Genomic DNA, 25434 nt, shown 5'->3' with positions numbered 1-25434 from the left:
ATTATACCCTTACAAAAAAACAACTTCGGTCTCACAGTTTTTTCCTTTGTACAGAGCACATGAAATAGGACAAAAAACAGGCTTCAGTGAAAGATGCTTAAGATCTTTTTTATTATTTCAGCTGCCAGGGAAGAGAATAACTTTATTTCCTCTTTTGCATAGTATGTGCTACCCTTCCCAACAAAAGTTGTTCCACCTTTCATTCAGAGCTAAATTTTCCCAATCTGTTGGCTAGCCAAATTCTACCATTACTGTTTTAAACACTGAGAACAACAGTTTCAAACTCTGAGAACAACAGCTTATTTACTGTATTGCAATTTTTTTGTTGCTATTGTTGTTGAGAATAGTTAAACATAAGTACACTTAAGCAAGCCTGAAAGCAAAAACCCTGAAAACCTCAGGCAGCAATGCTTTTCCTTTCATTGTCTGAGAAGGTGAAGTTAACTGTTTTATGCTCTTCACAGTTTTAAAACGATATACTTGGGGGTTTTATATTTTAGAAAATAAGTGTCTGTTAAGAAACCCTCCAAATAACTTGTAGACTGAGATAATGACAGTCATCATTAGTTTATCTTTTGCCTCAGGATATCTCCCCCAAAATCTGCAGTAACCAAATGCTGAATCAGCACTTTGTTACTTTGCTCCATTGCCATGGAGCTCTGAGGAAGCATGCGAATGTGCAACACCTTCTACAAATCTACTTTATTAATAAACTGGACTTTATAGCACAAGATCACTCAGATATTTCACTGGCTTAACAACAGAACCCCTGCTTTTTCCAGTAGTTCTTCAACTCTCTAATTTAGATGATTTAGAAAAAAATAAATCATCTTAACTACTAACAGTTTTTGTCTCCTTCTCAGATTTTTCTTTTTTGACTTTCTTTATCTTAAAAACAAATTCCTATTAAAGTCTAGTCTAAATCTATCCTCTTTTAGTTTAAGACCATTCCCCCTTGTCCTATTATTATCTACCCAAGTAAAGAGTCCCTCTCCGTTCTTTTTTTTAAGACTCCTTTAAGTATTGAAAGGCCACAATGAGGTCTCCCCAGTCTTCTCTTCTCCAGGCCGAACAGCCTTGGCTCTCAGACCTTCTTCATATGAGAGGTGCTCCAGCCCCTTGATCATCTTTGTGGCCCTCCTCTGGACCCGTTCTAACAGCTCCACATCCTTCTTATGCTGAGGGCTCCAATGGAGACAAAATAGAGGGGGTACAATCACCTCCCTTGACCTTCTGACTATTCTTCTTTTAATGCAGCCCCAGATGCAGTTGGCCTTCTGAGCCGCAAGCATGCACTTCTGGCTCATGTTGAGCCCTTCGTCTACCAGAACCCCCAAGTATCTCTCCACAGGGCTGCTCTCTGTCTTCTTCTCCCAGTCTGTTCTCATGGCTGGGATTGCCCTGACCCAGGTGCAGTACCTTGCACTTGGACTTGAACCTCATGCGGTTCACATAGGCCCATTTCTTCAGCCTGTCCAGGTCCCTTTGAATGGTGTCTCTTTCTTCTTTGCTATCAGCCGCACCACTTAGCTTGGTGTTGTCTGCGAACTTGCTGAGGGTGCACTTGATCCCATCATCTGCGTCACTGATGAAGATACTGAAAAGCACCAGGCCGAACACAGACCCCTGAGACCTGCTCATCATTGGCTTCCACCTGGAACCATTGATCACCATTCTGTGGCCATCGAGCCAGTTCCTTATCCACCAGATGGTCCACCCTTCAAACTGTATCTATCCAATTTAAAAATTATGATGTCATGTGGGACCGTGTCAAAAGACTTACAGAAGTCCACGTAAATGTTATCAGTCTTCCTTTGCTGACTGATGCAGTCACTCCACCATAGAAAGCCACCAGATTGGTCAGGCATGATTCACCCTTGGTGAAGCCAGTCTCAGATCACCTTCTTGTCCCACATGTGCCTTAACATTGCCTCCAGAAGGACTTGTTCCATGATCTTGCCAGGCACAAAGGTGAGGCTCACCAGTCTGTAGTTCCCCAGGTCTTCCTTTCTTTCCCTTTTTAAAAATGGAAGTGATGTTTCCCTTTTCTAAGTCACCCGGGACTTCGCCTGACAGCCATGATTTTTCAAATACAATGGACAGTGGCTTGGCAGCTACATCAGCCAATTCCCTCAGTACCCTGGCAGGCATGTCATCAGGCTCCACAGACTTGTAGTTGTTAAGTTGCATCAGGAGGTCCTGAACTGCTCTTCGCTTACAGTGGGACGGACTCTGCTCATCCAGCCCCCACCTAGAGATCTGGGGACTCATGAGATGTAGCAAGCCTGACCAGCAGTGAAGACCAATGCAAAGAAGTTGTTAAGTACCTCAGCCTTCTCCACGTCTGTTGTTGACAGTTGTCTGTCTTCATTTGTCAGAGGTGTTACTCTCCCCTTAGTCCTTCTTTTGCAGCCAATGTACCTGTAGAATCCCTCTTATCCTTTGCATCCCTTGCCAAATTTAGTTCTGTCAGTGTCTTGGCTTTCCTGATCCCATCTCTGCACATCCAGACAGCGTTTCTGTACTCTTTCCAGGGCACATGGCCCTGTTTCCACCATCTGTGCATTCCCTTCCTTTGCCTAAGTTTGACCAGCAGGTCAAACTGAAAGATACAAAACAAAACAAAGAGGTAACAGACAAAAACATCTTAGAAAATTCTCACTAGAAATCAGAAAGTGTTTTGTCACTAAGGGTAGTACAGTATTGGAAGAGGTTTCCAGGATCATGGTGGAACCTACATTAGGAGGGGGGTTCCTAACTCAAAGCCAGTACAGGTGGTCCTGTTCTTAGTCACTGGTTGAATTATAGACAACTAAAGGTACTTCCCAACCATCTTTTCTTTCTTTCTTTCTGTGGTAATTTCTTCCTCATGCTTAACAGTGTGTCACAGTCATCTCTGAACTTTTTAAAATTGCTTACCTCTATTAATTAAAAAAAAAAAAAATCACACACCTGCAATATATGTATATGTATTTAATTATGAATTGCACATGTACTACTGAAGTTCTGCTATTTCCCTCCCATCCTCCAATTAATTTTGATTGTAGAACTGTCGTTGTTCTGCTTTTTGTTTGCTTGATTGTTTTTCATATAGGAGCTGATTTTGGCTGTTTTTTATGCACATTCATAAACTATTCTTCACTGTTGTCTATGTTCGTTTAGAAGGAGTACACTTCACAATTAAAAGAAAAAAAATACCACCACAGGGTCAGATGGTGTTGAGTATCTTTCCCCCTCTTATCAAAAACCTACGAATAACAACCAGGATTACAACTCCTGCAACAATATAGCAAAACCATGCTTGTTAAAGAAAAGACAAAGTTACTACTGCTTGGAGATTCTGTTAATTTCTATTTGAGTGGATCAACTCTCTTTGCAAGTAACCAAATCAGATGGGCAGAACTGGCAGGATAAGGGAACCTGTGAAGATGGTGGCTCTAGCATACACATACTAACTTTGCTGCACTAGCAAGGCCAGCTTCATTTTCTTCATTTAATAGTACTGACAAGAATCTCAGTGGTACATATTATGTGCTTGGATATTACAGAAAACATAATGCAGGAGCTGACAACCTGGAAAATTAAACAGCATATCTGGAGAGATGGTAAAGAATTTCTCAGATGTTTCTTTGGTGGAAGAAATAACATGTTTAAAAGCTAGAACCGAAACTACTAAGTAAAGGTAAGCTACACTGCTGTACTGGAGGCTTCTAACTTCATGCAAATACTTCTTGTGTGCATTTAAAGAAAATAAATAAATAAACAAACAAACAAACATTCTTGTCTTATGCCTAAAGAGGACTGCAAATCATCTCTGCTGCTCTTTGAGGAAATATCCTTGGAATAGCAGCTCTCCTCTTTAAGTACTAGGTGAGCAAGGCTGTCTCTGTGACATCTCCACAAGAGTTCCTGTCTTTCTAGCAAGATGAATGACAAGAGTGGGTATCCACTAGCTAGGACACTCCTGTGTTACAGCAACTTCTAGCTCCCATAACGGCCCCCAGAGGCTCCTGCCAGTAACAAACAAATGCAACCCCCTGAAGCTGTGCCAGGCGTGAGCTTATCTCCAGGCAACCCCAGGATCAGGGAATTAATTGCACTTGCCCTCTGCCCCTGTCCTCACAGAGATAAATATTACTAAAAGGATGATTTACCAGACCCCAGTTTTCCCCATGCACAGTCCCTACCCTGAAGATCTTATTCTCCAGCATTTCTGAGGAAGTTACCATTCCCCTGACAGACACTTAGACTGTTTACAAATGCTTGATATCATTGACTCACTCAAAAATACTGAAATATAAGTAAGTCATACTTGCTGAATGGAATTTGCAACACATCTTTAAAGCAGTAAGATCTGCATCATGCTTTTCTGAAGTTGTTTATACTAATTTCAGTTTTATTTCCCCAAATGGTACCAGAAAAAAAGAGCCTTCCCTAGGGACTAAAGCAACCAGTTGTGCGTCTTCTCGCATATTTTAAAAGATCTTGCAGATGCTCTGTTATTGACTTTAAGCATAGTTTTGCTGTCTTAGGAATGCAATTCATCTGTTGAAGCATCTCCTCAAGTCATCCAGGTCACATGAAAACACAGAGCTTGACATTTATAAAAACACTCTTTAGGGAGAGGGAGCCACTAATACAGCTGTCAGTCCATAATGCATAAACAGGAACACTACCATTTTGCCTTTAAGTTCAGCAGATCATCCAGTCATGAACAAAAACAAACCCAACAAAACTATTAGGGTATAATTATTAATATGACTTTTTTTTTTTTTTTTTTTACAGCAAAATAATTAACTGCCATTAGAGTCAGTTCCATTCTTAGTTTATCTCATAATGAATTTTCAGATATTCACATTGCTGTATAGGACAATTAGCATTAAATTGTAGAAGTTTTAGAAGAAAAAAAAAATCCCTAGGAATCATAAGTGTACTAACTTAAAAAAGAAGAGTACTCATTTTTCAGGCAGAATGTTCTGGAAGAACAAGCACCCTTCAAGAAAAAAAAAAAAAAAAGAGAGGAAAATGCTTGCCCTGTGCTTTGTGCTACCAAAGTTCATTAGGAATTAAAATTGCTTGACATGTGGGAAACACAGGTCTGGGGTGTGTCAGCAGAACTGAAAAATGCAACTCCTCTACTGGCAAATCCACTGACTGAAAAAGACAATTAAAAGGGGGAGGAGTGGAGCACAGCAGAGCAAATGTCAAGTGAACAAAGGAAGGACTGAGTTCAGGATTGACTTTCTTACATTCTTGGAAAGCAAGCACCAAGACTCAGTGAAATTTTCAGTTTCATGTATGATCCTATCTACTGTGCTTAAGGCAGAAAAGAGGGTCAAAGAAAGTTTCAGTTCTGCATTTCTCAGTCCAGTTCCCCGGTGCTAGCACCAGAGAGGTCTGAGTATGCAGCTTTTGATGTCTCAGGAGAACCTAGCAGGAGGAACGGAAGCAATCAAACTAATGTCCAGACCTTAGACCAACCATCTCACTTCGCCCCCCCCTTTTCTAAAATACTGCACAAATGTGCAGTACAACCTCTTCAACCTGTTCGCTTTTCTGGAGTCACTTGCTCATAATAAATGTCCAAACAGCTCATTGCAGCCTGAATACCAAATATGAGGGCTGCTTTTTAGATTTGAAGTAGGATACCTATACCATATTTGCTTTAGAACAACAAAAAAAATATTTTTTTTTTTCAGAAGCTGCTTTTAATAGCCTGAAATTTAAACTGATCAGAACAAATTCTATTCAGCTAATCTTCAGTGTTCAGATCATTGTTGTAGCAGGACTGAAAAGTGGAGCTATTAGGTGTTTTTTGCTCTGCCTCTTAAGCAACCAGCAACTCTCCTTTTGGGGATGGAAATCCTTCCATGAATATCCGCTGCTGCTGGCTGAATGAAAAAAATGTCTTCATTAAGGCCATAAGAATCATTAAGACCCTTTTAAAGTATTCTGATGCATCCTGCACATCATACCATGCAACAAGTTGGTTGCTCTAGGACTGGAAAATTCAGATCTGGACTAAGAAAACAAGAATATTTTAAATCTAACAAAGTACTGGCTGAAATAGAAGAATTACTCTGCCAATGCTTGTGGCACAATACACTGTTTACCTCATTAAGCAAGAAAGCAAAAAAATATGTGAAATTCCTCATTCAGGAAAGACTTTTCATTCTGCTGAAAGGAAATTCAATGCCACTATAATCTTACTAGAAACTCCTTGGAGAAGGAAAAAGAATCAGTCTAGGCAAAGCTTTTTTAAGGAGTCAGCAATTACTTATGTTTCCCGGCAGTCCCCTTTTTCCCATTTCTTCTAATAAAAAAGAAGAAGAAAAAAAAAAAAAAAGTCCCTCCCTAACAGAAAAAACAGCTTCACAAAGATCTCGAGTCAGCTTGCTTCATGACCTGTCACTTCATTAAAGATCACAGGGAAAAAGCTCATACTGACAAAACTCGGTGTCCACAAAACTTTGTAATTTCTCTGCAGACTCCAAACCTTGCTACTTAACACACAAGGCTTGATTCTTTCCCCGATTTTTTTTTTCCTTCAAAGTTTGTTACCAACATAAAAGCACACCACATGCAAGCAAGCCCCACCCCACCCACAACTGCACAAATGAGCTCAGGAAACTCTTGCAGCACACTGCATTATAGACAGAGCTCTATCACTGAATTGCCAAAGTGATATATTTTTTTTAACCCCTATCTTCCTCCCCGCACACACACTTCACACACACAGTGCGGACTCCATTTCACTCCCTATAGCACAGACTGTGTTTCACTCCCTCCTGCGCAGCGCTAAGACGGCGGCTAGCAAAACAGAAGCCCCACAAAATCAGTTTTCCGACTGGGGAAAACAAACAAGAAAGAGGGAGAGCAGGAAACTACGAACCTACCTATGGAAGCCATCATGACAGAAATTCTCTCGCGAAGCGTGGGCTGTGCACAAACTTTTTTCAGGGCAGAAAAAAAGAAGAGCTTCCTCCTATTGAGCCGATCGCGCTGCATTCTTTCTGCAGCTCAGAAGAGCACAGCAGCCAGGCGAGCTCCTCCACCGCGGGGAGGCTCGGGAAAAGCCATTCTCCACATCAGAATACCAATCGCTCTGCTCTGTGCATTACAGCTCCACAGCAAAGAAGTTTCCCGTGTCCGCATGGAAAGAAAACCAGACTCACTCTAAACAAAGCCATTCATTTGAAGACGGAGTTCACTCCATCCAGACAGAAAATAATTCACTGACCGTTCCGGCTCGCATTGCTGCTCGCTGTTCCTGCCAGCATGCCCATTCAGTGTACTCATGCTCTGGTAACTCCACCTCATTTGAATTATTTATTTTTTTAAAACCTCCCTCTCCCTTCCCCCAGACTCTCACACTCACTCACAGCAGACTCTAGCACGCACGGCGCTGCTCCCCAAACACTTCCCAACTTGTTTCCTCAGTCAGCTTACAATGCTCACAGTCCTTTTCTTGACAGACTACCGGCAGACAAACCACAGGGGGCTGGTTGGCTGGTTTGTTTGTTATTAGGCTGATACCCATTCATGGTTCCTGTACCATTTAATTTGACCTCCCAGATTTGTTTCTTTCAGAGAGAGTTGAAATTGAGGATCTAAGTGCTTTTTAATGTGGGCAAAGGCCAGCTGCCATATAATGCCACACCAGCTCACCACTGATAAATTTAGTATGCAGAGCTCTGAAAAAGTTTGACTCACTTCCCATGCCTTCTTTGACAAAACACCACGTGCAACCTTGCTGTACTGCATTCAGCATTACCCCCCATCATTGTTCAGTGCAGGTTTTATTTACAGGTCAGGAAAATGAGTGGAAACACTGCAGCACCAGCACGGGCAGCACGCTTCCTCCTCAGATTGTTCTTCAGTGTCCCAGGGCACCAGATTTTCTGAAGGGATGGCTACAGGAAATAACTTGATATGGACAGAAACAAATACGAAGATGTAAAGCTTTCCTGTTATGAATTACTCAATCGCTTTCAAATTTCTAACAGCAACATACTTGCAACATGCACACTAAACCATGCTGATAGCCTTGAAACACACAAATCAGCTTGATTACAGAGATGAATACTGGTAAATTAGGTAATATTCTGCTTTCTGCCATAGACCAAAAGGTACACAGAATCAAACTACTTTTTTATAAGAACATTCACTCCTGCCACTTATTTTTTTTCATAGCAGCTATTCATATTAAACAATTTCTTAATAGTAGCATTCAGGAGACCCAAACAGCAAGTACTGATTGTGACAGACACCATAGTATCAGCTAAAAATAAGGAACAATCCTTGTCACAGAGGCAGAACAGGTTATTAATGCAGCAGTCCAGTACTGCCATTAATTATTTTGATTAATTTATTCTACAACTACACTTTCTCTTTGTCTTGGATGTTTCTTGGCAGAGACAAACACATTGAACACTCTTCAAACTCCTATAAACAGTAATTACTAGAGAAAATCTTTCCATAGAAAGCATTCCTGGCTTTGCATAAAAAGCACTGTATTCACAGGAAACATTTGGATGTCCAATTTCCTTCCCGATTTTCAAGTCTGAGAATTTACACTTGCTGAAATGGAACAGAACATGAACAGTAACATTTATACATGATAAGAATTGTTTGAGAAGTGAAGTGAAGGCTTAGTTAATGAAAAAGCATTCATTTCCAACATAATGTGTAAGTGTAATATAAGAACTAAACAAGAAGACCATAAATAAATATCACCTTAATTCACACGCTTTTAATTATAGAATAGAGTAGTTCAGTTGGAAGGGACCTATAAAGATCAAGTCCAACTGCCTGACCATTTCAGGGCTAAGTAAAAGTTAAAGCATGTTATTAAGGGCATTATCCAAACGCCTCTTGAACACTGATAGGGGCATAATCCATCTCTCTAGGAAACCTGTTCTACTGTTTGACCACCCTCACGATAAAAGAATTTTTCCTAATGTCCATCCAGTCTGCACATCCACTGCACTGCTTTATGCTATTCCCTCACATTCTATCATTGGTTACCAGGGAGAAGAGATCTGCACCTCCCTCTCCATTTCCTCCATTCTAGAAGTTGTAGAGAGCAATGAGGTCACCTCTTAGCCTTCTTTCCTGCAAACTAGACAAACCAAATATTGTCAGGCTCTCCTCATAGGAGAGGGGGGTTGGAATTAGATGATCTTTAAGGTTCTTTCCAATCCAAACCATTCTATGATGAGCCTGCCTTTCAGCCCTTTTATCAGCTTTGCTGTCCTCCTCTGCATGCTTTCTTAGTATCTTAGTATCTTATATGCTTTTTATATTGTGCAGTCCAGAATCGCATGCAATACCAACACTAAATAAAGTGGGAGAATCACCTCTTTTGACCAGCTGGCTCTGCTGTGTTTAATGAATCCCAAAATGCAGATTGCCCTCTTGGCTGCCAGGGAGCACTGCTAGCTCATGTTGAGCCTACTGGCGACAAGCACCCCCAGATCCCTATCTGCTGAGCTGCTCTCTAGCCACTCATCAGTCTGTATCTGCCTGGCATTACTCTATCCCAGATGCAGAACTTGTTGTTTTCCTTTGTTTGACTTCATGCCATTCCTGATCGCCCAATGCTACTAAACTGATCGCTCAGACGTAGCCCCACTCACTACAACACTCTAAGCTCTTTCTATTGAGCCAGTGCAGGATGAACCTGTTTATCTCACAGGTGGACAATTTGTCTAGAAAGATACTGTGAGGGTCAGTATCAAAGGCCTTACTAATATCCAGAAAGATTATGCCCACCTCCCACCAAGTGGATGACCTTATCATAGCAGGAGATGAAACTAAGATGGGACTTTCCCTTGATGAATCCAAGTTGTCTATGCCTGATAACTGCTTTTTTCTTTGACTGACTTTCCATATCCCCCAGGACAATATTCTCCATAATTTTTTTTTCTAGGGACTAAGGTTAAACTAACATGTCTGTGGTTTCCTGGGTCTTCTCTCATGCACTTTTTACAGATGGGTATAACACTGCCTAGCTTCCAGTCAGTAGTGACCTCCCCAGACTCCCATGAACTTTGGTAAATTATTGAGAGGGGTACAGATATAACACTCACTAACTTCCTCAGTACTATGGGGTAAATTCTGCCAGGCCCCATGGAATTAATGAATGTTCAGCTGATACAACTGTTCCCTAACAAGTTAGGTGATCACAAATGGATAGTCCCCCCAGACATGACCCTCCGACCCGAGGACCAGGCAACTGAAGATCTATAATTAATATGAAAAACTGGGGTGAAAATAGGCAAATACCTCCATCTTTCCCTCATCCCTACTTGTTAGGTGACCATCTGCTCCAAGTATTTGTGCAATGTTTTCCTTGGACCTCCTCTTGTTGTTGACATACTTGGAAAAGATTTTCTTGTTGTCTGACACCACAATGGCCAGTGTCAACTCAAGTTGAGCTTTAGCTTTTTTCATTTTCTCCCTGCAGATGTAAGCTGCAGCTCTGTACTCTCCCTGTGAAGCCTGATGTTGCTTCCAGAAGACATAAACTTTCTTCTTCTACCCTTACTTCAGGAGGAGTTCCCCGTTCAGCTAGGCTGGACTTCTGTTCTTCTTGCTTGACTTACCATACAATGGGACTGCCTGCTCCTGAGCTTTTAAAAAGTGATTCTTGAAAAGTGACCAGCTCTCATGGAACCCTAAATCCTCTAAAATCACTTCCCAGAGGACACCATTAACTAGCTTTCTGAGTATTTTAAAGTTTGCTCTTTTAAAGTCCAGGGTGACAACTCTGCTAACTGTTTTCTTCTTACAGCAACAATTCTGAATGCAAATTACTCCTCTCCTACTTGGCTCACTAAGTACTTTTGACCGGAAGCTATCTTCAACGCCCTTTAGGAATTTCCCAGACTTGCTTGTCATGGCAGTATGATATTCCCAGTCTGGGCAGCCAAAGTCTTCCATAAGGACATGGGTAACCAATCCCAAGATTTCCCCTAACTGGCTATAGAACAGCTCATCTGTGTCATGGTCCTGGGTGGGCAGTCAGTAGTAGACACCCATGACTGTATCTGCCCAGCAATGTACCATTCTCCATCAGACAACCTTGAAGGAGGGTTGCTCAGTCACAGCAACCCTCAGTGCTCAGCCCTCAGTCACAGACTCAGCAAACCCCATGATCTGTAAAGGAATGGTATACATTTACCCAGCACTCTCACAACAGAAAGAAATCTGGGAGTCAATCACAAGTCACTGTGCATTTCAGATTTAGTGCTATGTGTCTGAATGTGAATAGCTTTATGATTTTTAAAAAAAAACTTTTATGAACTTGCTTAACTCAAGCGTAGAAAAATACAGAATAAATTACTTTTTCCTCTTGTACAAGAGGGAAGAAACACAAAGAGAGTAAAAGTAGGAGAACAGAATCTTAAAAAATAAATAAATAAATAAATAAATAAATGATAAATATGGCCTTTGGGCGCCTAATTGGGACTGAACGTGTATTTTGTCTACTTCCTCACACAATACTGGCAGTTCTGTAATTCCAAAATTACAAAACACCTTGGATTTGTGAATGCAGCAGACCAGACCTTCACAGATACCTAAATATGGGATCATTTAAAGACTTCAGTTGCTCTGAAGAGGTATGCTCACAGCTGTAATTCAGTTTTTAGAGCTTTCTTCTACTGTAGCCTTCCCTTAAACTACATGGATTACTGTGGCACATCACAATCAACAAGCGCAACATCACAGTAAGAGGTCTCGCTCTGGTAAATTTTACTTCATGTAACCACAGCAAGGGAAGCACTTGTTCCCATGGATGTTTGTTACCTTAAGCTTTTCCAACCAAAAGGACTAGTAACGTTTCATAAAAATGTTACCATGTGCATTGCTAACTAGCATCAATAGGCATATGTAATAACAATACGTATCAGCCAGACTGCTTCCTTATCCAATCTTCTATTTCTATTAAACTGATGATAAATTTCTGCCTATTGCTTATCTTTTACATCTTCAGATCAAGCATGAATCAGTGTTTTTAAGGTTCTTCTTCCTTTTTTATCTTACATATATGCAAGATATTATTCAAATATACTTTCAAGAACACATATGTATGCAGTTATTGCATTAAAACATTAAAAAAAAAAAAAAAAAGCACTTGGAAAAAGTCCTTCAAAAGCTTTTCTTTTGTAAAGTAATCCATGATTCACTGGCTATTAGAGAACAGAAAAAACAACAACCCCCAAAGCCACCAGTGTATCAGGATTTTTTCCAAGTTTAGTTGAAGAGGTGCATCTGCTTTGAGACTCTAATCAGAAGCTATAATACAGTAGAGGCTTGTATAAACACTTTTTTTTTTTCACAATAATTTGATTACATAAACATTTCTTTGACATTTACAACTTCAGAATTATTCTGTTTATCCTGTCATCTGAATGTTAGAAGTGATCAGCCCTCATAGACATGAGTGAAAATTAAAAGAAAAACTGCTAAAAACCTTTGGAAATGCCATAATCTTTTAAGATCATGGGTGCATAATCCAAGAAAAATCAGTTATGCTGGACAGCAAATATAAAATCTTAAATAAAGAAATAAATGCCAAATAATGCTACTGCTTTATTTCAGAGAAAATGCCTCTGGGCTAGAGCTACGAAGATGTTGGCTAAACACTTCATGACTAAACTTTCAGACATATTGCTGCTGAGTGGAATTCAAAGCACCAGGCCACAAGCCTGGATTTGCCATGTAATAGATGGGGACCTTTTATAGATGAGGATAGATGGGGAGCTTTGAAAGAATCTTGTTAATTTTGGTCACTTAAGGCTAGGTTACAAACACAGCATACAGGTGGTTTTATGCAACTGTAGAAAGTTAGCTAACAATTGCAGGCTGAAGGAGTATTTTTACACGAGCTTCACCATTACAAACTTTAAGTACTTTATTTATAGAGACAGCCCTTTATCCTCTATCCTATTCATGTCAGTGGCTTTAAAAGAATGACTACAGAGCTGTCAAGACCTTAGTGATCATATATAAACCTAGCAACAAAACTATCACTGCATTCAAGCCAATATTTACTTTGCTGGTTGCAATTTCGTTGTCCACTGAGTTTACAGTCCTCAGTACTGAGCAGATTCTAAGGTGACAGAGCTGCGACCATCACAATGGTAACACACTGTTATTTTGGTATTCTTTTCTAACTAGCCACGGGCCTTTTCTGACCTGCTTTTATTCTCAAGAGTAACTCAACCTGAAATTTCAAAAATTTCCACATCTTCCTAAATGACTTCTGAAAACAGTTCTTTGAGATGCAGGTATTTGCAAACCTGTTAATGAAACTGTTTGGTATGCTGCCACTGGTGCTTAGCAAAGTTCCAAATAACATTGATTATTTGCTCCTTGACAAAGCAAATATAAACTAGAATGATATTGCCAGAATAAATATCACATACAGAAGGAGAGATTTTGAACATATTTGACATTCTCTGTTTTGTTTTGTAATGTTTTCCTACACTTCGCCTTCTTTTTCAAACATTCTTCATTACAAATTCATTGCCAAAATATTTGTGGCAACTGAATACAGGCAGGCAGAGTTTTCAAATCAACTAGGCTGTCCCTCAGGCATAGAAATAAATGGTAAAAAAAAAAAAAAAATCTAGGTACAGCAGGAACTTTTTCACTAGCATTATACCTTACAATTTCTTACAGCAGGAGCACAGAATGAGGTCTGTATTAGTTATGTGGTTCTCAGCTTTCACGTAGAAGGACAGTTTATGCATACCCCACTGAGTAGGCGGTTTTATTAACTCTCTGAGTGGGTCATCTCCCAGCTGGGAGTAAAATCAGTTTACAGAAACTTACAACTAACAGGCACCCTTGAAAACCACGGAATGAAAGGTATTAATAGTACACTCTCTTTTAACCAAATATAAGAGTAGCAAAATGACAACACTGAAAAAAAAAAAAAAAAGAAAGCCAAAACTGATGTGCAATCTCAAACTACCTTTAAAATACTGTAACTAGCATTTTGCAGAACAAAAAAATAATTTGCTTTCCATTGGATAATCTTTTGCTGTGACCTACAGTAAGTGTAGAATGTTCTATATAAGTACAGAATAAAAGCATCATCTTAGGCATCCCATCACAGGAAACTAGGAGCTACATCTGTTCACTGCATTCCATACAGACAGGAACCTGAGCACTCAGAAAAAACACTCATTGGTATCATTTATTCAATTTTTTTCATTAATGCAATATAAACTTTTCTGTCATTTATATGATTAATCTTTCTGAGTTTGGTGAGTAAAATACATATAAATGAAAACTCAGCTTGACTCCAACAATTAAAAACATCTGCAAGAAAGTTTCCTTCACTTTCTTACGGATTTCATTAACTTGTTCTTCATTTATCTTCTAAGGGTAAAAAAGTGTGTAAGCAAAAATGTCAATACAATAAATGACAGTAATAAGAAATCACAACATTTTTCAGGCTTTTTAAGTGATAAAACTGTCATGCAGATCTATTCACATGAAATACTTTGACTGAAGTTTGGCCTAGGAGTACTTGAAGTCAAAAAATAAAAAGACAAAAAATAATCTAAGTATTCAATGCATGTCAGGAAAAAACAGGGGTTGGGAAAAATAAAATTGCTAAGATGTTGTTCAAAAGCCATCCTCAGAGCTTGTATGCTACATGAAGAAGCCAGGCCACACTCATGCCAGACATGAGAATGGAGGGGGGAAAAAATTAATGTACCTATGGTCCCTCAAGGATCCAAAAGTCATCGGGGGTGAGGGGTGGGGGAGAATCTCATACACCAGGTGTTTAGAGCAGAAGGCAGCGGAAGAAGCGAAGAGGTGAAAATAAGTGAAAGCAAACTGAAAAGTCCAAATGGTATTACAATAATTGTCTGTTTCAGATACAAGGCTTTTTGAAAATAAGTAAGTAATATGCAGGCAACAGAGAATAACCTAAAACCTAATACTTAAATCCAAAACTGTAATTGTTTATTGTAAACATCTGTTTGTTGGACAAAATGCCTATGTAGTGAACAGATATATAGAACAAAATGAAGCACCACTTCTTATGAAGAAAAATGTTGGTGATCATCCTCCTGAGTATGTAACTATTTTTGCAAAATGGTAAACAAACAGAGGAACACAGAGAGAGAGCGTGCAAGTAAGTGCTCACCATGTAATTTTGGTGCAATTTACTTGCACCAAAAATTTTACCATTACAGCAAGTACCTTATGCAAAGTCAATGTATTTTCACTGACCATCTGTAACACATGAATTTGCCTTATGTTCAACATAATACAGGTCACATCAGACCCCGTCCCTTGCAGAAGCTTGGCTCTCTGATCTTTTAGAAAATTTTAGCATGAAATATTGCTGTTCAAGCATCAAAAGAATTTCTGATTCTGTTATCAGATACAACACAGATTGCAACTCAAAATATATTAATGATCCAGAACATGTTATCAAACTACAGTATCCAAAACCAATGCAAGGTATTGCAAGGTATTGAGTATACAATGATCTTTCAATGATCAATGATCTTTGACAATGATCTTTATGGTGTAAATCCAGTAACAGGAATTACACCTTTTTGTCAGCTTTGACATCTCTCAGCAGAAGAAAACACATTCATATTGTGTTATACTACTGCTTTATCACATACCATCTTCCATGGACTTGGCCCTTCCTAACTTTTTCTGTTCAGGTAGATTGTATTCTTCATAGCAGTAAAGACAAGCTTTAAAGCAGTAGAGACAAGCCATGACATAAGCATGCCAAGGTCAACTGCAGGACAATGAAAAACACAATACAAACCTTGTCACTCTGCCTTGTAGTAAGCATCATGAATTTCTTGTCTCTGCTTCTAATTTTTATTGCTTATAAATAACATCAATATAAATATACATATATATATATATATATTTTTTTTTTTTTAAAGGAAGGAAAGGCAAAAAAAAAAAAGAAAAAAAAATGCACCTTTGTGTTCAGGAGGACAGAGTTCATGACAAGCATCCACTGAAGTGTTTGCACTCATGTTCTAATCAAAGAAACCCATGTCTGGAAAAGTTACATTCGTATCTCAGTGTGGACTTCATTTAGTTTTGGACAGTATACCTTATATAAACAGTGAGGGGGAGGACAAGGGGAGAGAGGTATGAACAAGTATTACATGAATTTTTTTCATATCGTGGAGAAAGCTTTTGCTCATCAGAAACTGTGAATTTTTCCCTCTAACAAATCAGTATCACTTTTATTCCTTATGCTGTTAACCCTGCTAACACACAGGAAAAGTTTCCGTTTCAAAACTTTAGCTTTTTTATCATATGTAATTAAGGAAAACATTTCATTTCCCTTGCAACTTGGTGACTGTAAGAAATGACAAGCAGGGTATAACAATATAAAATTACAATCAGCAATACATTTTTCAGTAAAGGACATCTGTTAGGTTGAAGTTTTACCTTTCAAGAATTTATGAAACACTCAACACTCTATTGGGTGATGTAACAGAATAAGCCTGCATTAGTCAACAGGGAAGAATTTAGAATAGAAGTGTCTCTGTCAGATAAAAACATAGTATGTGTTAGAAAAACAGTGGAAATACATCAGTGTCTGATCTTGATTAGCTCCATGACATCACAAGGAGAAAATAAGACCTTTCGACAAATTTTAGAAAAGATGCAGCTTGTATGCGTAGTAAAAGCTTTGAGTACAGTACCTGGGTTAAGCTCGCTGGCAGGTATGAAAAGGCCCTACACACGCTTGAAGGCTTTGAGATTCCTCAAAAAAGCAGAAGTGCTATCGTTCCACCATATGTACTGGTTGAACTAGGCAAGAATACTTAGACTGTTTGGAGAATATGGAAAAAACAGGATGTCAAGTCTTCTCCTTGCCAGTAGTACATGGATAAAGCATTATAAATAATCTACCCTTGTTCTATGGAACTCTGGCTTCTGCTGCAAGACAGTGCTTTTTGTGAATGCAGACTTTCTGCAAAGCTCTGTTTATGCTTTGGCCATGGCTGAGGAAAGGGCAGCTTCTCATGTCCAGCCTGAGGCGTGAAAGGCAGGAAGACTCTGAACTGGAAGGCGTGGTGAGACAAAGTTCAGTTCTCTGGCAGGCAGCTTGCTTGTTGCTTCTATATACAAAGGAACTTCAATTAGCTGTACCCTGTCTGAAACAAGGGAGCCTTTATAAGCTTCAAAATGGCCTACAAATAGTGCTTCTGTTCTTTCACTGATGTATAGTACTCTCCCATGAGATATACAATGGCTATTGTGTTACAAGAAGAGCTGTATCTGGATTCTATCTGGAGCCTGCATTATAAAACTAGCCAATTTATAGACTGCTCATGTTTGTCTCAAGAAACAAGGTGCCTTTCAAAAGGTAATTCAGAATAAACTCCACAGGTGCCACAGTACTTGCCAGTTACGTAAAGAAAGAAAAATGGTAATTGAACTATGACAGCAAGCAACACACTGTACCAGCAGCACTTACAAGAAGGAACTGCACGCCTGAACACAGACTGAAGAAGGCTTAAACTTGCTCACTTCTGAGAGGGAACAGGGCTCTGAAAAGGAATTCTGTTTCCTCTAGCTGATGTAGACGGAATGTCTCAAATTCATGGAAAGAAAGAACCATTACAACATAGGTAATGAAAAGGAGACACATTATGTAACAGCGCTGAACTGACTTGTCCTAACAAAGCGGCTTCACCAGGGAAGAAAAGGAAGATGTCTAGGGCTAACAGAGAACCATTTTATACCATGCTTTGTCAGGCTACAGTGAAGATAGTGCCCTTCACTTCAATAAATACTTTAAGAATAAGAATTAGATGTGTTTGTGATATATGGTACGGTGTACAGCAAAAATAACTTATAAAAGATCCGATAATTTTGTTATTTGATATACAGAGGGATTGGATGCCACTGTAATTCTTGAATATAGTATACACATTTATTCTTTTCAAATGTGTACTTTAATACTTTTCTGAAGTAGCAAAACTACTGACTTCTAGTCAATGATTCTGTCATGATATGACAAGCACTAACTACACTGAAAGCTATTCTCTACAAGGAAATGGGGAGGAAATAAGACACTAATATACAGAAAGACAATAAGAGAGATTTGGTAACCAGATGATACAGCATCCTCATTACTAACTTAGAATGCAGACAAGCAGAAAGGCTAAAATGCAGAACAAAACAATTTCTTGTTCAAGGGTAATCTGAACTGAGACAAAGGAACAATCTCTTAATGGCAGAAATTGAGATTCAAGACTCTATGACTCCGAAGTCTGCAATCTGTTGAAAATCTCTGGAGAAGTCAGTATGTTTCCCAACTTCTACCCAAAAAAAAAAAAAAAAAAAAACCACGAAGAAGGAACTTAGAAGATGGGTATTGTTGCAAATGTACTAAAACTTAGGACTGTTAAAATTATTAATTAAATTATTTGCAAATTGCATGATATTATAATAATTTTTGTTGCATGTGCATTACAACAGTCTCAATCACAGTAACAGCAACTTTTGTTCCCTTCAGTTCCTTGCCTTATTTAACACACAAAACATAATGGTCTTGCTCTGGCCATGAACTAGGGATTACCAGCAGATGTACTGAGAAGACTCCTTTTTGACCTCTTGCTAAAGGCATGAAGCATTCCGGTATACTTCCGCTTCAGTTCTCCTAAAGGAGCAAGCTGAGTCCCTCAAATTAGTGGACAATTACCACCTGAGTGCCTTTCCACGCTTCAGTATCCTACTTGTAAGACAGTATCAGCAAAACAAGAGAAGATAGCACTTGGAATTAAACATGGCAATCACCAACAAAAGAGAGAACTACACTGAAAAACACTAATTCCTCCACGATGTGTTCTAACTCTTGAGCAACAGCAATGGCAACCATTTAACAACATGTTAAATCTACAGGAAAATAACTGCAGGTAAGGAAACTGTATTTGATTTGCTGATGCTGCCCTAAGGACTACATCTACCCTAACCGTTTAAAAGTTAGGTAGGTTGACTAAAAGGCAAAGCCACAGCAACTGAATGATAAACAGATGTCTCTGAACTGTGTAGAAGATTGCTTTATTACTGAAGATAGTTTTATTCTGTGTTAATGTTATTTAATTTGCTAACTATTAAATAAGGCAAATTAAACTGAAATGCTTTTTCCAAAGTTAAAGACACAACAGTATAACTATTGTTGCGTCAAAATTCACCACAAAATTTATGTGAAACTCTACTATTGCGATCCTACATGAGACAACAGACATAGTCTAAGTAATAATTCATATATATAACTATATAGATGTACATGTATATAGTTTTATCATTTGAACATCTTCCAGTGAAAAAAATTAAATGAATGCCTGTGATTTTTATTCAGGTTTTGAAGAAATTATGTTGGCTTCTTTCTATGTCTAGTACGTTCTGATATACTCATGTGAAATACTGGTTTTGTTACTTTTTTTTTAAACTTATTGTTTTAAAATAATTGAACATTGAAAAGGTGACAAGTAATTTTTCATATTCTTTTGGAATAACTGGAGTAATGGAATAATTTTGGAATAATTCCTTTGGAAATTTGGGAATTTAATTCACACAAAACAAAATAATAATGGAACAAAGATGGAAAATTATCCATGCACAGTCTGTGAAAATAACACATGAATTTTGACTCATAGAGGACACCTCACAAAATACACACAATTGTATTTTTAGCAGAGATTTATGGTTACAAATAAAATTCTTTAGTAGTAATTTAAAGCTAAATCACACTAACTTATTAATTAACACTTATATAATCATCTATTACCAATGACTTTTCTATTCTTTTGCATTTACAAACTACTGTGGCAAAAATAAATAGATAAATAAATAAAAATCCAGAACTTTCATTTGTTTGGTGAAGCATCTTCTTAACTTCAGCATAGCTATTGCCCAGCTGTATGATAAGCTTCATTTGCACAGCAAGATGGCAACATGTAAGTCAATATTTGGTAGGAGGTTTCCTACTAAAAATCAAAGAACTCAAATCTACTGACAGTAGTATTATGATACTATCAAATAACAGCAATGAGATCTTTGAACATTTAGACTACTCAAGCATACAGAGAACAAGAGCAGGACATCCTTAAAGCACTGAACTCCATTTTCTCTTATTGCCATTATGCAACTGCCTGATTGCTCCACACTGATTTTGGACGCTGACCATGAACATGTTCATGTTCATGTTGGGACTTCCCTGTTGGAAGTTAACATCATTAAGTCTTTTTGGAATAATTCTTCATTGTTTACTTCTTTTTGATATGATCAAAATACTACTGCTAAATTCTACTTATCTGACTTGCATGTCTAAATTTATCATGTGTACATCCTCTTTATAAAAGAATAGCCACTATTAAGTTCATTGACATCATACACAGTTCTGTTTCAAATTAGTTAAGTAGTATGGGGATCTTACCAGGACTGGTTCTGTACAGCTCAGATGGGCTGCTGACCTTTAGGCTGGAGACAATCTGTTGATGGTGTAATGGGGGCGTTTTCACTAGGAGAGAAGGAAAAATACAGTTTCTCTTCAGTAACAGATAAAATATTTTAATAAATAGATAAATAGATGCAGACATATCCTTACCATATGGTGTCTCTGGTGACAGTGGAAAAGCTGGTGTAGATGGGACAGATTCATTTCCATTTTTGGCCGAGAAGATTCCCCCATCTATTTCATCTTGGTAACATGTCACAGCCATCTAGAAAGGGCACAAAAAAAGCAAACTTACAATGTGAAACTTTCCGCTTAGCCTTAGAACACAGAAGTTTTCTTAAAAATTTCTTCCATTGTTCCAGCACAGAAATCTTAGAACATTAAAATCATGTAAACGTATACAGAGGACAAAAGAAAGACAGCCTTAAACACTGAATTGCATTTCTAAGGTAACTCTTATTGCCACAATGCAAGTGGCAAATTACTTCACGTTGATTTTGGGCACTGAACGTGAACATTGAACTCCCTATTGACCATTCACTTCATAACGCTTTCTTGCAAAATTCTTCATTGTTTACCTCTTTGGTCTCCCCTAGAGGAATTAGTGATCCTGGATTTACAGCCTGGTCAGCAGCAGGAGACTTCATCCATCCACATCTGCTATACAGTGGCTGCCCAGGGAAATCATTGTCATACTGTCCAACACTTAATTTTCTGTTCCTTCCCACTGTTGCATCATCATCTTGTGAACCTGCTGATGACAAACAAATATGTAAAACAATTAATACGTCAATCGCTTTTTTTCATTTAGAGTTATTAAAACATATGCCTCCTGTGGCCCCTTCAATGACTCCATTCAAGGATGCTCATGAAATAACCGGTTCATAAATGCTTTATAAAACCACACAGGTGGGGGGAAAAAAAAAAAGAAAAAAAAAAAAGCAAACAAACAAAAAAAAAGCCAGCTGTGGTTAGCCTTGCTGTCAGAAGCTGGAACATATCTGCAGTACACTTGGTTCCAGTGGAGTGAAGCTACATGTTTTGCTGATGCCCATTTTTGAGAGGTTCCTTATGCCTGATGCCACTGGTCAAGAATGTCAGCAGGGGCCGCTACAGGCAAACAAATGGGAAACCTTTATCTCCAGCCCTAATACAGCAGGTTTCAGCAGTAAAATCATAGCTGCTTTCCTGCACTGCATTTTCCCAGAAAGACCAGGTTTTTAGCTGTGTTTTTATAACACAGACCTTGGACCTTATAAATCCAGCTCACTGTACAATTTGTGACACACAGTTTATGACAGAAATTAGGTATTAGGTATACACGGGAGCTGCAACATTTTGGATTCTGAGGAATGAAGCACAAAAGATTAAGCTAAACCAGAATAATCCAAGTTATTCAGGGGCATGAAGCAGTATTCGTTTTGAGCATCACTATTAAAAGAGTGTCACCAGATACAACTTTATGATTAAAAACACTCTTTATTTAGCCAGACCATGAAGCCATAACAATATGAGTCAAAAGCATGCCCTTCATCTAAAACAGAGAGAAAAAGTGTTCAGCTTCCAAATACATTCATTTTACGATCTGAAGCAGTCAACAGAAGCCAAAACATAATTGCAAAATTGTAGATATTTATTGCACAAATAGGTATCTGCATAGGATAACAGTTTTCATTCAAGATTAAAATATACACGGGGATTTCAGCTTAAAATCCAACATACTTAAGTGGTTCTTCGTTGACATACATATGCAACATCCTGATGAATTTGCTAGTAATTAGTAACTAATCTAGATAAATTAAAAAAAACTATAGGCACTTTCAAAAATCTTGCTGTGCTACATTCATTAAAGCCACTGTGATAGTAACTACTATTAAAGCCAATATAAATGAATTAATGAATTAATTAAAACTGCTATTCACTTCTGGAATTTCCAGGGCTACTGGGAAACAAATGAATTTGTTCAGTCTCACAGAATCATAGGTTGGAAAATACCTCCAAGATCACCTAGTCCAACTGTACTCACACCACCAATATTACTCACTAAACCCTTCCCCTAGTTACCACATCCAACCTTTCCTCAAACACTCCCAGGGATGGTGATGCCACCACCTCCCCGGGCAATCTGTTTTAAGCCTGAAATGGTTTGAATTTAAGAGATGGACAACTAAGCAAAGAAGTCAACAACAATGACTTTAGCTTAGTTTATTGGTTTCACAAATGTAGTCAGAGTTCTTCAGCGCTTTCTCACTTATTTCAACAGATGACTGGAATTTTTAATTTAAAAGGTGTCTTACAGTGAATAAAGTGTCAGGAGTCAAGACATACTAGAAGTCACATAATTCATTTTTGTCCTTGTAACTTAGCTTGAAGTTTTGGCATGACTTCAAAAATAACCCAGGAGCAGATATTTACTCTTTTAAAAGCATTTTGTATAGCCTCATTTCTCTTCTTTGCCTTGTGAAGTACAAATACATTTGTTTCCCCTAAGGAACAAATAGTAACATTCCAACAGCTTTTCATCAGAACTGCATCAGGCATTTGTTTTGTCAGACGGTTATCATTGCATCAGTGGTACAGCTAACAGAAGCATATATGTGTACATATATATATTTATATATAGTTTAAACCATAACCAACTGCATAAATTACAACCAAACTGGAAACCCCTTACAACAGGTAATTATGAAATCAGATTTAAAAGAAATGCATGTATCATCATCTTGTTGTTTACTCCTTAATAAAGAGCTCTAAATCACATTATAACTTGTGTGTTCCTTTTGTCCATGAAAATGTGCAGTCGCCTTTAAAAACTTGAGTATTACTTCAGGCCACTCAAACAGTTTACCCTTCTATTCTGTGTAAGTTTTCTTGAAAGAGTTTCTTTTTTCTCCTTTTGAAAACAAAGCATTGTCCCTTACATCCCTTGGAAAAAGGGACAAGTAATGTCCCTTTTGGGAAAGATGTTGAAGGGACCAACAGTGCAAGTAGTGTTCTCCTTTGTCCTCCCAGTTAGTGACTGGGACCTAGGAAGAAGGAGATGAACAGGTCAAGTGAATGAATGGCGAAGAGGCTGGTGTCGTGCCCAAGGTTTGGGGTTCTATGACCTTGGACACACCTTTGATGGACCAGGCATGCTGACACTGGATGGGACACCGCTGTCCAGGTGGGGCAAGAGTGTTCTGGGCAGTAAGCTGGATGGACTTATCAGGAGGGCTTTAAACTACATGGAGATAGTGGAAGGGGATGCACTTCTGAGTGAAGAAAGCATACCTGAGAACACCATCATTCTAAGTAACAGCAGGGAAATGTTTGTGAACTGTCCCAGTGTAAGGGTTCTAGAAACACAATACGACCGATTGTCAAGCTGAAATACCTCTACTCCAATGCATGCAGCATGGGAAACAAGCAAGAAGAACTAGAAACCTCCTTCTTCATGACTGTAGGAAGTGATGCATTAACACTTAACCAACCATACGTTGTCACGTATCTTAATGTTTAAAAAATATAAATCCTAGAACAATTACTGTGATTTATTTTTTTAAGATCATGCAGTCAGTCTTTAAAAAAAAAATCTAACTGCCTTCTGAATTGTATGTTAAGTAAAATCATAGAAAAATACAATGGTTTGGATTGGAAGAGTCATTAGAGATCATCTAGCACCAATCCCCCTGCCATAGGCAGGGATGCCTCCCACTAGACATGTGCAGTGTTTAGCTGCCTGCCAGGTTAGATCACAGTCCTCCTTTTGGTACCTAATGTGGGGCTCAAAGCATCAAGAAAAATGACAGATCTGACCAGAGCACGTTAATACAAAATTGTTATAAGCCTAAGATCAGTTTAATAGTTGCTAATTACAATGTGGATTTTTTTGATCTCAAGTCTGCTGTGCTTGTTTTCTGAATCATGTTGTATAGCACATTGCTCACTATATGTGTTCCCTGTTGTGCTGTTTATCATTTCTGGGAGCTGGTTTAAGGTTATTATTTTGCTGTATTGTGTAACACTGGCTTCTGATATGATGAAGTTACTAGCCATGAGACTAATTTGGCATTTGTATTCAGCATTGCCATTTGCTCCATACCTCAGAAACCATCTCTTGAAAACTATCAATAATTATACCTTTCACCTTTTCTCCTCAGGGAGCCAATCTGTAGGGGGAACAAGATGGAATATATTTCCCACTTCTTCACTCTCCCTTTCTCCTTCACCTCCCCTTTCTCCTCCAGGCTAGTTATGATGGCTCTTCAAAATTTTGAATATCCTTGGGATATGGAAACCAGCATGTTCCTGTTGTCATGCAACCTAAATGCACTTCAGGTTTTGTTTAAGGTTAAACAACTACTTAAGAATGCCAGTATCAGTTAATCCTATATGCAAGACGAAACAATGGAAGAGAAAGTCAGGTCGGGGGTGGGGGGTGTGAGCAAATGGCTGTGTTGTGCTTAGCTGGCTGCTGGGTTAAACCACAACAGGGATACATGCAACCCTAGAGAGATCCTTTGTGTGGTAAATCACAAACAGGAATTATGTTGGCTTAGCTGATGACCTGAACATATTATGGAAAGGGATCCGAATATCTTTAATACATACACATATACATAAACATGTATTATACATATTTGTATGTGTATGTATCTTTTACATAAATGTCATGATGCCAAGGAGAATTAATTTTATTACAGTGGTTAATATTTATTCATTTTATTACAGTGGTTTTCTGCCCCATCAACAACATTCTCATCTTTCATGCATATAATCTATAATTATATAATATTATTCAATTATAATACTTATACAGATTATAATCTATAATCTATAGCTATATGTTTACCTGTTAAACTTATTAGGTTCTGTGTGTACTAGTTATTTCTGCTGTGGAGATGGAGATGTAAACTCTTATTCCGAAGTGCACTTAGACTACTTAGACTGAAGGTCTTCCTTGCTGCACT

At 38.4% G+C, this 25434-nt stretch overlaps 1 protein-coding gene across 4 annotated transcripts in view; it reads right to left on the bottom strand.

Annotated features, from left to right (window-relative positions):
- TNS3 (tensin 3) overlaps positions 1 to 25434 on the bottom strand; it is a 248233-nt gene that overhangs the window by 32918 nt on the left and 189881 nt on the right. For 3 of the 4 annotated variants that reach the window (XM_084281745.1, XM_084281748.1, XM_084281747.1), the window contains 3 exons: positions 21061 to 21236; positions 20633 to 20747; positions 20462 to 20545 (listed from right to left, as the gene is read on the bottom strand). In XM_084281745.1, coding sequence (XP_084137871.1) covers positions 20462 to 20545; positions 20633 to 20747; positions 21061 to 21236 — 375 coding nt within the window. The remainder of the gene's footprint in view (positions 1 to 20461; positions 20546 to 20632; positions 20748 to 21060; positions 21237 to 25434) is intronic. The other variant, XM_084281746.1, reaches the window with a different exon arrangement.

The sequence above is a fragment of the Netta rufina genome (genome assembly GCF_964035555.1).
Source record: "Netta rufina genome assembly, chromosome: 2".
In the NCBI taxonomy this organism is placed as follows: domain Eukaryota; kingdom Metazoa; phylum Chordata; class Aves; order Anseriformes; family Anatidae; genus Netta; species Netta rufina.
This window is presented reverse-complemented; position numbering and strand designations above follow the sequence as displayed.